This window comes from Pelodiscus sinensis, chromosome 15 (assembly GCF_049634645.1).
Source record: "Pelodiscus sinensis isolate JC-2024 chromosome 15, ASM4963464v1, whole genome shotgun sequence".
Taxonomy (NCBI): Eukaryota; Metazoa; Chordata; order Testudines; family Trionychidae; genus Pelodiscus; species Pelodiscus sinensis.
This window is the reverse complement of record NC_134725.1, coordinates 18,429,609-18,446,422: the sequence shown is the minus strand read 5'-3', so window position 1 is coordinate 18,446,422 and position 16,814 is coordinate 18,429,609. Positions and strand designations below refer to the sequence as shown.

Sequence of the window (16,814 nt, the reverse complement as noted above, 5' to 3'; positions counted from 1 at the left end):
AGTTATGTCAGTATGGAAATCTCTTGGTTATGTTATTTTTGTTCATATTTCAATTCACAGTTCCAGTCCTTTGCAATGATTTTAGTTTAGCTTTGTTTTTAACACGCATCTTTTAAGCTTTAATGTTTTTGTATAATTAATTCCTACTTTTACCCTGATATCTGAGGATAAATGTAGGTAAAGAATAAGTATACAAAGTAATTGGCTATTGTTAATGTAAAACACAGAATCTACACATTGCTAAAAGAAATGAATCTTGTGTGTTTCATGTGTCAGATCATTCTATTTAAACCCCATTATATATACTTAATTAGCTTTTTAAACACAAACACTAAAATACAATATGTAGAATTATTATTACTATTTTATTAGTAGTATAGCAAAAATTATATCAAACAGACCTATAAAGTAAAAAGCGTAGTTTTCATATTCATGTTTTCTGAGCATATTTTTCAGAAGTTAATGTAGTGCTCACATGTCTAAAGCAAGCCACTTGTCACATGCAGGCAAGCTTCCCTCTAACCCGGAGATCTACCAGTGCACCCCAGTTCTTGCCTCAGTATGCAGTGCAGGTTCTCTCTTGTGTTTTACTTGAGGAGAGCTTGGCAGTTATATCAAATTTTATGGTGAAGGTGCAATGTGTATAAATGGAATCCAGGATGAGAATGTCAAGCTCTTGTTCCCTGTAGTCTAAATCTGGATTTGAATTCCAGATTGCTTCATTTAAAAAAAAAAGTCAGGTTACATTTTTAGCTTATTATGGAGCACAAACTGAACATCCATTTACTCATCTACTTCTCCCATTGAAATATTCTTCCCTAATTCTATGTTTAAATGTAAAGATTATAGGATTTGCAGTGTCAAACTCAAAAGCAATGAGCTGAAAAATTACCACAAAAGGCTAGTGAGCATATGTGTGTTGCCAACTATTTAACCTGCTTTTAGAGCACATTTTCTTAGTATGCAATAAACTGCCAGCACTCTTTGAGTTCAAATACTCTGAAATAAGCAGTTCAGTTGCTTTCTTCAGATGTATCTGGAAGCAGCTAAACCATCTGTATTTTAGTTTTGTTTGGATAAAGTGGGTACTTTGTAATTGTGGACTTTGATCCTTAACCTTCTAGAAATGCCATATAGCATTTGCTTAAACTACTGTTGTCTGAAGTATGGGCTAGTTTCATTGTGTTTTGGCATTTCAAGAAGAGTAAATTTAGCAGAAGGTCCATCAGTTGGCTGTTGAGTCTCTGTTGATCCAGCCTGGTTGCTTAAGATTGGGGGAGGCCCACAATTTTTAAATGCATCCATCTACTATAGGTACTGCTGGGGGCAGAGGAAGATATTTCATGAGAGCTCATTTTTTATGATTTATAGACAGAAAATATGGACAAGATTGGCTCAGTGAGCTCTTTAGAAATCTAATACTACAAGGGCTACCTCCATATTTTAAAATGGAAAATGGACTTGTGGGTAATATAAGTTGATTATTAGGTGCTATTAACTTAATATAATTGCCCTTTCCACCAATTTTGTTTGAAATTACATATGGAATATTATTATTGAATGCATATGCTATATAGTCATATCTGGTTAGTTAAATATAAGATGTGGAAGACATGCCTTAAAGATCCTTATGAAAGGACCAAAGTTACCCTTTGAACCAAATGGAAAAGACAGAAGGGCAGTCTGGAGAGGGCTTTCATACATGAGAACAGGGAAGGAAAAAAGGTTATTCATATTTTTTACTAATTCTTTAATCTTATTCTTCTTCGCAAGGCTGGCACCTGGTAGGCTAGGAATTTCCAGAAATAAAAGGGATTTCATATATTTGATGATGAGCACACCTGGATGTGTTGGATATTTTGCAGTAATAATTCTATCTGAACACCTGCTAGTTAAAGTCCCTAGTCAGTTGCCAGACGTGCTAAGAGAGATTTATCTCTGGCATGCCTAAAAAAAATCTCTGGGTAGCACCGGTTTTTTGCTACTCTGTGAATGACTTCAGAATAGGAAGCCTTTTTAAATCTTTGCTCAAGCAACCTGTATCTCAGATTAAACTCTGGGATTGGTACGTTGCTTGAATGATAGTTTACTAGCAGTTTGTTTTTGCATCAGTGTATGATGGGAACAGGAGAGTTGTCGAATTCATCTGGAATATTTTCTGTGGGAATCTGTTAATGTTTTTAATTCTCTGTGAGATTTTTGTAAGATAATCTTTCTGACAATTTCATTTTAAATAACAATTATTAATTGAAAGATCAACTGTTTTCGTTTTTATGAAATGCTGGAATAATTCATTTCTAACTGCAGAGAAACTCAAAGTTCCCTTAATTACATGCTAAGCAAGGTAAACTTTTTATAGTTATTGTTACTGGTAGTTTGTTCTCTAAAATTAAGTAACTTTATATTTTTGAGAAGACTAAACAATTTCCAATATCAGTAGAAACATGTTTTGCATAGCAGAGCCCTGTGTGACATGCACAGTAATTTGCTAACTGGAATATCAATCTGGACACCTGGATTTTTCCAGTCAGCATGCAATTGGTGGTGGATCAAGAGTAATCATCATAATATGTCTAGGGTTTGTATTGTACCCTGTCAAAAGAACTTCTGGGGCACAGTTTGGTCCCTGAAGGAGGAGAGTGTTACCAGCGCAGGAAAGGCTAGGGGAAAAAAAAGGATTAATGTCTATTTAAATAACAAGACCAAATTACAGCAAGGTGGTGTGCATCTCTCCAGGCTGGTGTCCTCTTACAAACAAATAATGTTATGAGCAAAACTTAATTCATGTCCTCCAGAGTACTGTTTTTGGAAGCCAGTGATCACTATATCTGGGTGCCTCTGGGTCAAGCTTATAGTCTAGGACAGAGAATTTTTTTTGAAAGCATATTTTATGAATTTCCTTCTCTGAGTCTCACTTTGCTGCTTAGAGCTGTGGGTCCTGACTCTGGTCTGATACCAGCATTAGTCACTTTTGAAAGGGGAACTTAGGTTCCTAAATCATTTAGGGGTTTTTGAAAATGTTGAAGGCAGGCACTTAAATGCTTTTGAAAAATCTCACTGGACAGCTGTCTGTATCTTCAGGTACTTACATATCTTTGAAAATCTCCTTAAGTGACTTGACAAAATTTGCAGAGGGAATAAACAAGAGTTGGTGTTAGAATGTAGGAGTTCCCTGATTGTTGCTCAAACTGCTCTGTCACAACTAGGTCACAGATCAGTAGAAAACTTAAAATAGTGATGCTGCCTCATCTCATCAAGCACTGCTGTCTGTCTTGCTGTGCAGAACTCTGATAGTTTAGTAATAGCAATTAATAATAGAAAATAACCTCATCCCCTAGCAAAACAAAATCTGGAGCTATTAATAAAAGCCATATGCTATTAAATCCAGAATTCCAAAGTAATATATATAACTAGCAAAATCCCATTTCCAAAGACGGAAAATTTACTTTGAATCCATAACTAAATGAACTATGTTTACTAATATTTTTCCTATATCCCCCAGTCTGAGGATTTTTCTATATTATTGTCTTTGTAAAGAAATGCAAAGGAGCATCTGTTTCATGCCAGCTAAAATCCTCTTCACTTCCATGCACACACTTCTAGTCTGTCAGCAAAACCTTTGTGCTGATCATTTAAAAAAATACTATTAAATCCTGCCTCATAATTCCAGATAGCCTCTAGGCTGACTCAGTTCCATTTTTGTATCCCTCCCTGTCTCAGAACTATACTTTGGAATTATTCCCTCATAAAAGGGACACCTCCCTAAAACATAATCTGTGTTAGCTATATTAAATGTGCAGATGATTCGAAAGACAAATTGTCACTTTGAGGGTTATTAGAATAGTTTTGGATATAGTTATGGATCTCTGATCAAGTGACCTTCAGTGACAAAGTAATGGACAGCCTCATAATCAGCATGATGTACATTACAGAAAGAGTTGAATGGGTTGACTCTCATCATGGGTAACACCTTGCACAAGCATGTAATCATCTGAAAATTTATTCTAGACTTGTCATGAGTCTGGCTCATCACACATCATAAAATAGGTGAATCAGTGCCTTAAAACATGGAAGTTACACACTGAGCTCATTATTTTTGGAACTTACTTTACAATACTATTGAGGAAGAAAGGTATGTTAGATTGTAAAAGCGTATTCCATTACTATACCTAAAATATTTGTTTAATTTAGAATTCTAGATACCATGGTGATTACTGTTATATAACTAAAAAGGAAGAATTAAATTTCTCTCATCTCAACTGAGGTGCAGTATTCAGCACATCAGTTTATTAAAGGAAGAGTTCAAATCATACAGGAAAGCATCATGAGTGTTTACTTAATAACTGAAATGTTTTAATCTTCCATGTAATACTTAGTTTTACTTTTCTGTGATGCCTCCTTTATGACTCAGTTGGCATAAAAAAACCTGTTGACTTTAACTTATAAAATGAGTCGTTGGGCTGGTGGAACCCATGAGTAAACAGCTTTTTGAAAGAGTCATGATGATTGACATTCCCGATGACAGTGTCCTCTTTCAGTCTACACATTTCTTACTTTATTGCCTGTGTTCACATTAAGAGATAGAAAGTTAGCATATGGAGCATGGCCATTAATTCCACACAGAAAGGATTATTTGTAAAAATTGCTTATAATGTTCACTACTGTGTCCTTAATTTAATAGCTATACCTCAGCATTGTTCTGGAGGATCTTCTCTAGCAAGTTGAAATATTGTTTAGTTTTCATTGCTATCCAGTCTTTGTTGTCTTTGCAGAAATTGTCTACAAAGGCATTCATTTTGATGGGCATTTTTGTGCTGTGAATGTGTTTTGCTAAGACTGGATCCACCCATGCATTTAAGAACATGCCTAACTGGATCGATCATATGACTAGCTCTGTCAAGTTCAACAGGATTATTCGTGTGCTTAAAGTTTTATGCACATGCTTAAGAGTGCTGTTGAATTGCAGCCTTATAGTCTTCCAGCCCAGACATCAAATGGTAATTCTTGATTTTTACTGGTGCTGAGCCATATTTGAATGAATGACCTATAGGCAAAAACATTTATATCCGTTTCCTGATCTTGTGAAGAATACAGACCTTCTGAATGCAGCATTCAGCATAATGGTAGTAAAGTTAAAAAGAAGTGCTGCTTTGATTTTTTGTTTTGTTTTGGTTTTTTATATAATCATGCCTGGAACCAAAAGTTGGAGCACTTGGGAGTGATGAAACTGCGGTAAACATGATTATCGCTCTAATCTTACCTGAAATCCTTCTGAGTGGATATGTATACCAATGCCAGAGAACACAGTGAAGGGATTATTTTGTTAGGAAAGGGAAAAGAATTGCGAAGGACCTAACTGGAATGGTAAATGTGCGTGCTCCATCGAATTTGTGTTTCCAATTCCTTGTGTTTTGTATTTTTCACAAGTTACGAGTCTAGTTTGCAACATGTTGAATAGCTTAACACATTTGTATATTCTAATATATAGTGAGTGCATATCCATGTAGTAAACTCAGCACTTCTCACAATTTAGAATGGATGGATAGAAATGAGAAGCAGATCTGATACATGTATAGATCAAGCATCTATGAGGGAACATTGGCAAATGGCTTCAACATCACATTTTATGTCAGGGAAAAGTGTAGACTTTTGAGGCAAACATTTAAAGCTCAGAACATTTGCAGTTCTGTTATTCGTAATATATGCTTCTTAACACTGTGATTAAGAAAGTCTTGTGCTTTTCTTTTCTTTCTTTTCTTGGAAAGGTGTGTCTAGTTTATTGCTGGTATGGCTCTTCCACCTCCAGATCCACAGTTTGTTCTACGGGGTACTAGTGCTGAAGTCAATACTCTACATTTTTACTGTGGAGGCCAAGAACCCAACTACCCCATTCTCTTCTCTGGGTGAGTAGAGGCCTTCCAGTAAATTTCCTACCAGAAGTTGTTGCAGAGATAAGCTTCCTTCAAACTTTTTTTTTTAAAAGAGCACATATTATAGCTAGGAAAAACAACAAAACGTATTTCCAGTAAGGGGTAGGGGCATTGAATGAAGTCTTCGTACATACATAATACTTCAGAGTCCAAGAAGGAGGAAGAACAGCAAAATTTCATACCCAATTTTACATGATTGTCACAGAAAATGTCATCTGTTCCCTCTATCAGGTCTTCCAATGGGCTGATCCATATCTGGAACCTGAAGACACGCAGGGTGGACACAATTCTAGATGGCCATGAAGGAAAATCTGTGTACTGCGTGAAAGCAATCTATGGCAAAGACAGGCTCCTCAGGTCAGTGAAGTAGTCAAAACGGGCAAGAAATTGTCGTGTTTGTATTAAACTTGTTGCTACACTTAGTTGATAAGAAAGTGTCACTAATTTCTGAAGTCACTGTAAGTCTTGTCTCTAAATATCCAAAACAAAAGTGAGACACTATTTACAATAAAGGGATAAACTTAAAGCCGCACACACACACACAAAATTGAGAACACCTTAAATAATGTTCGTGATTTTTTTCAAAGTAAATACTACTTCTTGTAACTACAGCATCACAATTCAGTATTTGTGGTGTCTATTAGTATAATAATGAAATATAGGTAACCTAATATTTTCATGTGAAGAAAGTAAATTTGGGTATAAATTGACAAATATTCCACTTGGTATTTAAAAAGAAAAAGAGAAATATAGAATAAGGCCATATTTACACTAGAGGACTATGCCACTATCAGATTGCTTGTGTAGCCATTTAATGCCAATGGAAGTGATCATCTGCTGCTGGTTTTTTTCAACCCCCTGCATGACCTAAGTTATACCAACAAAAAAAAAGTGCTAGTGTAGAGATAGTCAAGTTATAAAGTAATAAATTATAAAGACAAAGATGGTAAGTGAGCTCAAGAGAGAAAAAATAAAGGATTGAGGGATGTGGTAGGAAAGCAGGAATGACAAATTAGTATCCACCAAATTTTAATAAGAATGCAAGGTTACATATTCACAATCCATTGTAAAATATGTTACATTTCTTGCAAGGAGGGATGTTTAAGAGGTGGCTGTGTACCTTGGAATACACAGGTGATCCATCTTCTCTGCAGCAAGTGCCAAAACATCTGTGTGATTTTTGAGGTGTTCTGACATGTTTATCAGGAAAAGACATCTCTTGTAAAGCTCTCTACTGCTCATTAGCATTTATATTTTTTGTCTGGTTAAATTCAGGTAAGCTCCTGAAGAAATGTTATATTGAACATTGTTCATCTAATTATCTAGTTTTCTCCTTCATCTATTTTCTTCTCTGTATTTACAGTATCAGGATGCTTTAAGTATCTATTATAATTCTAGGGCTATAGTTACCTCTATTTTTACTTATATTTCTGCATCTAAAATTTAACCAGAAGAAACCATTTTCCTCGTCTCCTGATAGTCTTGAAATGTAAAGTTCCATAGTCTACAATTCATGTATTCAATACAGTTCCTTTTTTATGAACTAACTGGGATTGAGAAATTCATAAAATCCAAGTTCATAAAACTGAACATTTCAAAATTATAGAAGGTAGAACACATAACTTAATTTATTAATTGTTCAGTGATAATGTACTTTAACAAATACATATAGTATGCCTGATTTTTTTTGGAGAGAAAATAGCATCTTTTTTTGCTGCTAAATCTGTCTTTTCAGATCTGTACAGTCACGTATACATTATCTGAAGGATTGATGTCACATTTTATGGCAGAAAGGTCAGCTCAGCAGCAGAAAAATGGTTCATAAGAGTGAAGGTCATAAAATCGGGGTGGTACTGTACATAACTCTGTTTTTGTTTAATACTTCTGTCAAGTGAGATAACTGTTAATAAGAATAAAAAATACTTGAATTTGTACAATTTAATATATGGAAGAAAGGCTTGGAGGAGCTCCTTATCTCAAATCATAACTTGAGGACATATACTTGAATATTTACAGAGTGCATTTCACTAATTCATTGCTTCAGGCTTGTTGACAACAAATATTGGGTATGCACCTGCAGTTGCTTATAATTTGTCCCTGAATTGACTATGTATGTTCAAACTTTAAAAACAATGTAATGATTTGATTTCTGGTGAAGAGCAGGTTTCAGTATATTGATAAGAGAATATTTTCAAACTACTCCACACCACTGGAGACTAATAGTTATTACCATCTGATGCTGGTTTGGAGACCTGTGTTAAATGAGAATGGTCTCAGTCCACTTCCTAGGGTTAAATCTGTTTTATCTGCATAAAGCTTTGAATATTAATGTTCTATACCTATGGGCTGTGTCTACATTGGCATCCCTTTCCGGAAAAGGGATGCTAATGAGACACTTCGGAATAGCAAATCCGCGGGAGATTTAAATATCCCCCATGGCATTTGCATTTACATGGCTGCCGCTTTTTTCCGGCTCGGGGTTTTTGCCGGAGAAAAGCGCCAGTGTAGACGTGATTCTCCGGAAAATAAGCCCTTTTCCGGAAGATCCCTTATTCCTACTTTCAAGTTGCTTGGAAGGGGGAAACATTTAGTGTGCTTGTTTCTTAACTTTCAAGTAGGAATAAGGGTTCTTCCAGAAAAGGGCTTATTTTCCGGAGAATCACGTCTACACTGGCGCTTTTCTCCGGCAAAAACCCCGAGCCGGAAAAAAGCGGCAGCCATGTAAATGCAAATGCCGCGGGGGATATTTAAATCCCCCGCGGATTTGCAATTCCGAAGTGTCTCATTAGCATCCCTTTTCCGGAAAGGGATGCCAATGTAGACACAGCCATGGAGTGCAAAAGGTAAGGGAGGTGAAATCCATCACCTCTATCTAGAGACAAGCTATTGTACTGTTTTAGCTTATGGCGTGGAGTAACAACCATATCTTCTATGCAACAACAGTGTAATGGGGCAACTGGAGTCAAATAACTATGGAATTTTTAATTCCTTCCCCTCAATTGTAACTTTCTCTGTCTGAGTATGTGAGACAGCACAAAGACCCCACCCATGGCAGTAGGAGGTGTGACTCTTGTGCATCCTTTCCATCAGCATTACCAGGATGCAGCCTCATCTTTTGGCCCAACATATCATGGGAAATTTCAGCCAATTTATTAACCCTTATTACTCATCATTTTACTGGTTTGCTCTTCTTCTGTTAACTCTCTGTGGAGATAAAATATTGCTAGAATCTTTTGACATAATATTTATCTCTTTGCATGTATTACTTTTGTCTAGAGTGCCTTATCTAGTGGTGGGGGGTTGTTTTACCCTTCTTTTACATGGTTTGTAGTCATTTGCCTAGTTCATTTGGTTACACACATAGAAAGTTTTGCTTTCATTTCTGCAAGAAACTGCTATATCAGCTATGTTTTATGTTTGTGATGTTTTTATGTTTGTGATTCTGACCTTTGTAATTATGTGTAAATTATTATAACTTATATATTGTTGTTATTGCAAAAACACTCATTTTATAAATGATCACATAGAGTGTATTTATTTTCTATTGTAAAAGCCAGGGTCGTAACCAAAAGATCTGCCTCTGGGATTTGGCAGAAGGAAGGAACACAGTGACAGATTCTATTTTCACTGAAAATGTGGGATTTTGCAAATGTTCTCTGCTGAAGGTAGCACAGCAATGTTGGCTATTGGCCGTGCCAGGAAAAGACCTAGATGAGGTAGGAAATCTGTTCCTTTCTGTTGCTTGGAAGGGGGAAACATTTAGTGTGCTTGTTTCTTAAATTATCTGACATGGATGAGATTTCTCCTTTTCAGACTAATCTGTTAGAGAAGAGATACAACGAGTCCTTTGTGGTGACTAATTGGACCTGCCAAGGATATGATTGAACCACAAATCATATTCTAATAACAAAGTTTCTATCCTGGTTTTATCTGACATTTAAATATTTGTAGCTGATGATCCTATAAATGCAGGAGTTTTAAAAGCCTTCTGTTAGTATGGCTATCTGAATAAGGGGGAACTAGTGATCTGCTGGCTTACTTTAATGATGAAATTGAGGTACCATTCTTTCATCTAAAATTTTAAAGTAACATTATAATGGCTGAGGTGAGTGGTAATGCGATAAATAGTCTTCTACCCTACGTTAATGGTTTTACTAAAACCAAGTTGAAAATAGTCGAAGGTTACCAGCAGATGATGAATGTTTTGTTTGTATTCCATAATTTGATGGTCTCAACTAGTTCCTACTGCACACACATCCATCTTTCAAACTAATTACCACAACTGCCATTATTTGTGAGACTTCTTTGTAGTTTCAAAAGGTAGACCAAGGTCTGAATGGATGTAGAAGCTGAACTCCTCCTTTATGGGGTTTGAGGATGTTGTGCAATAGTTTACCCTGGTAGATGACACCACTGCCCCTAATGCACTTGTTCTGGACAGGGATATGAGCAAGTAATTGAATACTTGACCACTCGATAAGCCTAAGCTCAATAAGTGTTTGACTACTCGCTTCCACCACTTGATGCTTCTGTATCAGAGGCCTACCTACCCTTCCCCCCGCCCCTGCTGCGTCAGTTAGAGGCAGCAATGCGTGCCCACGGCGGGCTTAGGCACAGATTGGGATTGCTGCCAGTGTCAGCCCAGGCCACTGCCAACAAGGGCTGCTGGACCCGGTGGGTATGTCTAGACAACATGGCTCCATCGACGGAGCCATGTAGATTAGGTTTCTAAACATAGGGAAATGAAGCGGTGATTTAAGTAATCGCCACTTCATTTAAATCAAAATGGCTGCAGCGCTGTGCTGATCAGCTGTTTGGCGGCATAGTGCGGTAGTCTGGGAAGCCCTTGTTGACTGCCCCGTTATGCCTCGTGGACCGCGGAGCGTCCAGACTACCGTGCTGTGCTGCCAGACAGCTGATCAGTACAGCGCAGCAGCCATTTTGATATAAATGAAGCGGCGATTATTTAAATCGCCGCTTCATTTCCTATGTCTAGAAACCTAATCTACATAACTCCGTCGACGGCGTGAGCCGAACTGAGCAGTCCCAGCAGCAGACTGCTACTCTGCCTTTTAAATGTAGTAAGATCCAGCAGCTCTTACTCAGGAGTGACCCGAGGCGGGCTGCAGCAGCTGGTGCCCCAGGCGGAATGCGCGATTGGCGCCCCCACCTGCACAGCCGTCAATGGAGTGACATCGCCATCGGGAGCCCCGTGACAGCATCATCGGGCACCTTGTTGAAGGCGGAGCCCTAGGCGACGGCCAAGTCAGTCTGTAGTCACGGGCCGCCCCTACTCTTAACAGCATTTAAAAGGCAGAGCTGCAGCAGTTCCGGCTCCTGGAGCTACCCCTTCTGCAACTCTGAAAAGCACCTCTCCTTATCAACTAATTGTGTAGTTAATACAAATTGTATAAACTACACCATTAGCCAAATACCCACTCCTTAACACCCTTAGTTCTGGACTTTGGTACTCTCAGTTTTGTTTAATTTTTGGTGAGCACCCAAGCTCTTTTTTAAAGTATCCATAAGTTGGTGTCTATTTTATCAATTGTATATTGTAGAAATCTATTAATTTTATTTTATTTGGCATGCAAAAGTCAGATATCTGTATTTCTGTATTCAAGAGTAGTGAACAGATAAATATCAAAATACATTCTCGTCGAGACGAGACATTAAAATAAAAAAAGAAAATGCAGAGAAAATGACTTGTAATTATATATAGATATAGATAGATAATAAAAAAATTGTTATTAAACATCACAGGCATCAAAGGACAATTGATCTCTTGGCTTTTGAGGAATGTATATATGAAGTAGAAATTAATAAATGATGTTTGGATAACAAGAAAATATGGACATCTTTTAATTCTTTTAAAGAAATGCACACACTATAGTGCTTTGCTGGATCCAGGCCAGAATGCTCAACATCTTGCAGAAGCCAGTCCTAGGCCTGTAAGTAGGTCATTATAAGGTTGTCCCTTTTTATTTGTTTAATAAAAAAAATACTACAGCCATGTTAGAGCAAAAACTTAATCTTAAATCTGAAAGAAACATATTCTGCTTATTAGGACAGGTGAAGGTTCTTACATACATGCATATTTTCTCTCTCTCTCTTGCCTCTTACTGAAGAATGAAGAAATCACCTAATCCAAAAAGAGGAAAGTTGTTTACTCTTTCTTACAATTCATCTGTGTCTTATTTCCATATGTGTTCATGGGCCCTGCAAACTGATAATGATTTGCTGTCCTTCAAGGTAAAAAAAGTTCCACTCTGTGTGTATGAGCCTTTATATTAGACCTGTAAAATTCATACAAGTTCCTATAATGTAGACTACTTCCAAATAGGCAGGACTGTGTGAGACAGACTGAGAATGTTTATGGTTTATGATTAAAATAAAACTTAATAGGTGTTTATGCTTGGCTCTTGCCCAAAAAGAGTAATTTTGTCATAAAGCAGGTTCAGTCCATAAATAATAAGATCTCAACAGGCATTTATTTGTTCATGATTGCATTTAAATCACAAATTATGAGTTACATGCACTTCTCTTGCCAATTTGCCAGAAACATGTTAAAAGCTTTATTAATGTGAAAAAGAAAAAGGGTGTGTTTCTTTGTGGCCGTCTCTAGCCACCCAGGAACAGTATTAACCTCAGGCAAAGTCAAATCTTTCTTCTATTAAGCAAAACTAATATAAACACAAAACTTGAAGTTTTAAGTTACAGTTGTCAAAATATATGAATCAGTATTTATTTCCGACGCTCCATATCCATTTATGCAGACTCCTCTGGAACAGTCAGTCCAGCAAAGGCAGATGGTGCCTTCTCCAGACAGCTCTTCTAGTCTTCTTGCCGCCCTTTGTCTTTAGAGAGAAATTCAATTCTCTTCTGAAGCATGCTATGGTGGAAGTAAAGGAAACTTTAAAAAAGCAATGTAGTTAACACAATGACATCTCTTCTTTCTCTGAACACTGCAGTTTCAGTCTCTTGCTTCCTTTGCTCTATGAATCAAAGCACTTTCTGATGCAGGAACAAAATATAAGTGCAATTCTTCCTGCTATTTCTTTTCCAGTTATTGCCACATTTTACACAATGGTTACCAGTGATGGCAATGGAGTCTCCAGAAAAAATAATTTTTATTTATAGTCTTAATCCAGTTAACAGAAGTCCTAGCTGGCCAAAACTGAATGTGCTCTCTATAGTTATCCAGTTCTTGTAGATGGCTCCTCATCACTGTTATCTGGAAAATTGTCTCCTTTTCCATTGTTGATAGGACTTAGAAATCTTCCCTATGTTCTTTTAGTACATTCTAGCTTCCCCAAAGCTAGAGAGCAGCTGGCTTTCGGCAAACCAGCTGACAACCTGTAGAACTGAGGAAGATGTCCTGGCAGGCTTTGAAGTAAAGATATGAAAATAAAAGGAGACCACAGCTGTCTCTGGCTTGATTGATGGTTCCCCAAGGAGAGAGAAACTCATATATGGCAAGTATCTCAGATGGATTTGCACAATACACATGGACTAGAGTTGTATACTTGTATCTGAAAGCAAAATTTGGCTCTAAAATATACCAGAATGTCCCACACTGATAACCTTTGAAGACACCAAACATTTGCATTCCTTTTTCATTCAGAAGTAGAGATTCCAGGCAAGTGCTTATTTAAATAAAATGAAATGTAATTAAATGTCTGTGAGTGCATGCTAGGGGGTGAATATGAATAATGTTTCTAGCAATAAATTATTGTTACCTAGGAATCTGATTACTTCAGTGCAAATTGACATATGCAGTTTTGCCCATATTGTCATGCCAAAGGACATGTACAGAAATGAAAATTCCCAGGGCTTATTCCTCAGCCCCTACTCCAGCTGTTATGCATACGCACAAAGGGGCTGGAAAGCTGCACTAGTCTGTCAAGGATTCTCCCTGCTGTTGGAGAATCCTCAGACAATATAGAGATAGCTACGTTGGCTTTATACCAGCATTTCCCAAACTATGAAAAAAATACAGGGCCTCACCGTGGCTGCCGGGAGTGGAGCAGAGCGGGGCGGGCTGGGAGGAGGTGTGTGTGTGGGGTGGGGGGCAGAACCAGACACTGGGAAGCAGGGTTGAGGGTAGTAGGACTGTCCCGCAGAGATGGGGGAAGGCGGGAGGCTGGCGGAAGCAGGGCTGGGAGCAGCGGTGCTGTCCCGCAGAGATCTGTGAGGGCGGCAGAAGCAGGATTGGGGGCAGCAGGGCTGTCCAGTGGAGCTCGGGGAGGGCAGGTGGCGGAACCAGGGCTGGACGGGGGGTGGGAGGGCTGGATGGGGGAGATCAGGAGGAGGAGGATGGGAGAACCAGCTGCCAGAAGTGGGGCTGGTCGGGGGGGTCGTCGTGGGAGCGGGGCTGACTGGGGGAGATTGCGGGGGGGGGGGGGGCGGGAACCGGCCGCCGGAAGCAGGGCTGGACAGGGGAGATTGGGAGGAGAAAGGTGGGGGAGCGGGACAGACCCTGGCAGAAGAGTGAGTCTTGCTGGGGATTCCATTTTGCCCCGCCCACACATTCTCTTCCTGGAGTAGTTGCAAACTGCCTATCAGGTAGATACACTCAGGCAGCGTGAGCATATCTACCAGCCAGGCAGTTCACAGCTAAGGACTGATACACCTAATTATAATAAAACTTACCTAATTAGAAAATACCAGACATTTTATATCTTTGGTAATTTCTCAATTTGTTTCCCAGACAAAACCCTGCAATACCGGACTGTTGGGTACAAAATGGGACACCTGGCAACTCTACCCTTTCTTGCACCCTCCCTCCTATCCAGATACCCTTCCACCAAACTGCTCCTGCTCCCGCCTCCTGGAGTGCCCATGGGGCGCCGGGTTCCCTAAGCCCAGGCTGGGCGGAGGATGCAGCTGGGTGAAACACTGAAAATTTATTCATTTTTCATTCTTTTTTTATATGCGTTTATATTTTTGGGCTGCAAAAAACAGTACTGAAAAAAAAACCAGGTTCCAGCTAAAGTAAAAAGTTTGAGAAACCCTGATCTAGCCAGCTTTCTATCCATCTTACAGTCCATTTGTCCAATCCATATTCCCTTAACTTGCTGGCAAGAATATTGTGGGTGACTGTATCAAAAGCTTTGCTAATGCTGACACTGGGGGCTTTGGGTTGACCAGAAACAACTTATTTGGATATTCATCATTTGCTTAATGAATATGCAAATATGCAAATGAATGTTATTGGTCCTCCAAAAGCTCGTGAATGGATTTACTGGTCCCCGTGTCAAAAAATTTGGGAACCCCTGCTTTACACCATCCATTTCCTCCTCTCACTGTTCCCATATAAAGGGTATGGGTGAAGGCAAGCTATGGGTAGGGCCAAAGTACGTATCCCTTGGCCATTACCGCAATCCTTATAAAAGCCACAGCCAGAATAATTCTGAGCAGCATAAAGGGTTCTGTGAAGTTAGTGGGGTCTATTTCAGAGCCTGCTGAACCCAGAATCAGGAACGATAGAAAGATTTCTTTAAAGCCACCATCTTTTTCAACTGTGCTAGTTATGAGCATAAAACTGCTGAGGATACACCCCTAAGTGTGAAAGCTCTTAGGCTGACAGTAGGATCTAGCTTGAGATCTAGAATAGTTCTTATAAAGAGATGATTAATTAAATTTAATCCAGTCACTTGCAGAACTTTACTGAGTTATCTTTCTGTGGTAAATACTATGGCACAAGGATTTGATGTAAATGTCTCCAAAGGTAACAATAAATCAGAGATCTGCTTTTCATTGTTCTGTGCATTTCTTGGGTGTTTGTATTTTTGTTCATTTAGTTCACCCAAAAAAGTGATTTGGCTGCTTTCAACTTTTATGATATCATAGAAGAAGAACATTACTTCTGTAGATTATTAAATATATTGAAATAGGATTGTTAATTTTCTTCTGCTTAAATTCACAACTGTTTAAGGCTTTAGTGTGTGTGTTATAAATTAGATTTGAAATACTGATTGTAAAATAAATTGAAAAGAGTGTTTTGATAAGGTTTTCTTCAAATAGCCCTCTAAAGGCAGATTTAAATCTTTTAATAATTACAGATGTGTTCAAATTTTAAATCCTCTGTTATTAATCCAAACAATATACACAACAATAGTATATAAGAGTCAGATAGTCCCAAATCCTGTCTCCAGTGCACAGCCTGAGCAGTGGTGTTGAAGGAAGGAATCCTCTTGTTCTAAGACTCAGAGCAGCACCATGCTATGCCACTATAGTCTTCCCTTCCAATTCTGGAAGGCTTTGGTTTCCTCCACAGCACTTGTGCTCCTCTATACAAGGGAAATAACTGGCGATACTGTATAATGGCAGTTCTGTTGCTTCAGTATGCATCCCAAGACATAATGCACAGGTAGACTCCTCAGATTTTACAATAGTGCCTTTCCCACAGATTGCAGTGCAACTGCACTTGTTCTGTTGCAAATAGAATCCTCTGTACCCCTGCAGGAAAAGCTAAGATTTGCCCCTTAATAACCTTGGAACATTAGAAAAGTCATATCCCCTAATTCACTACCATCAGCATGAGCAATGATAGATGTGTAAACAAGTGACAAGTATTTAACAAAGTGATGTTTTACCCTATTCAAAATAAGGTTAGGCTATATGGTAATAAAAAAATGCCTGACTGCTCTCAGTACTACTGCTTGCAGTAGTGGAGAATTATGGATATGAATTTATTTGCTAGTATAGACTCAACCAGAAAAAAATATGTGAAATCAGTCTGTACCTCCAAATGCGACCATCACGTAGCCGTAATATAAGGAATGAGGATGAGATAATACAAACATCCACTAATGAATGTAACAGACATGTTTAACAACAAAAATAAGGGACGGAGAGAAAAAGTAAGATTTTTAAAAATAA

General features: G+C 38.3%; 2 protein-coding genes across 10 annotated transcripts in view; one reads left to right on the top strand and one right to left on the bottom strand.

Annotated features, from left to right (window-relative positions):
- Nucleotides 1-16,814, top strand: part of GNB1L (G protein subunit beta 1 like) — a 68,673-nt gene that overhangs the window by 35,948 nt on the left and 15,911 nt on the right. For 8 of the 9 annotated variants that reach the window (XM_075898305.1, XM_075898304.1, XM_075898306.1 and 5 more), the window contains 4 exons: nt 5,766-5,903; nt 6,162-6,287; nt 9,484-9,646; nt 11,807-11,881. In XM_075898305.1, coding sequence (XP_075754420.1) covers nt 5,788-5,903; nt 6,162-6,287; nt 9,484-9,646; nt 11,807-11,881 — 480 coding nt within the window. In that variant the 5' untranslated portion in view covers nt 5,766-5,787. The remainder of the gene's footprint in view (nt 1-5,765; nt 5,904-6,161; nt 6,288-9,483; nt 9,647-11,806; nt 11,882-16,814) is intronic. The other variant, XM_075898310.1, reaches the window with a different exon arrangement.
- Nucleotides 12,147-16,814, bottom strand: part of TBX1 (T-box transcription factor 1) — a 60,588-nt gene continuing 55,920 nt past the window's right edge. The window contains exon 8 of the mRNA XM_075898303.1: nt 12,147-12,822. Within this exon, the coding sequence (XP_075754418.1) occupies nt 12,722-12,822 (101 nt within the window). The 3' untranslated portion in view covers nt 12,147-12,721. The remainder of the gene's footprint in view (nt 12,823-16,814) is intronic.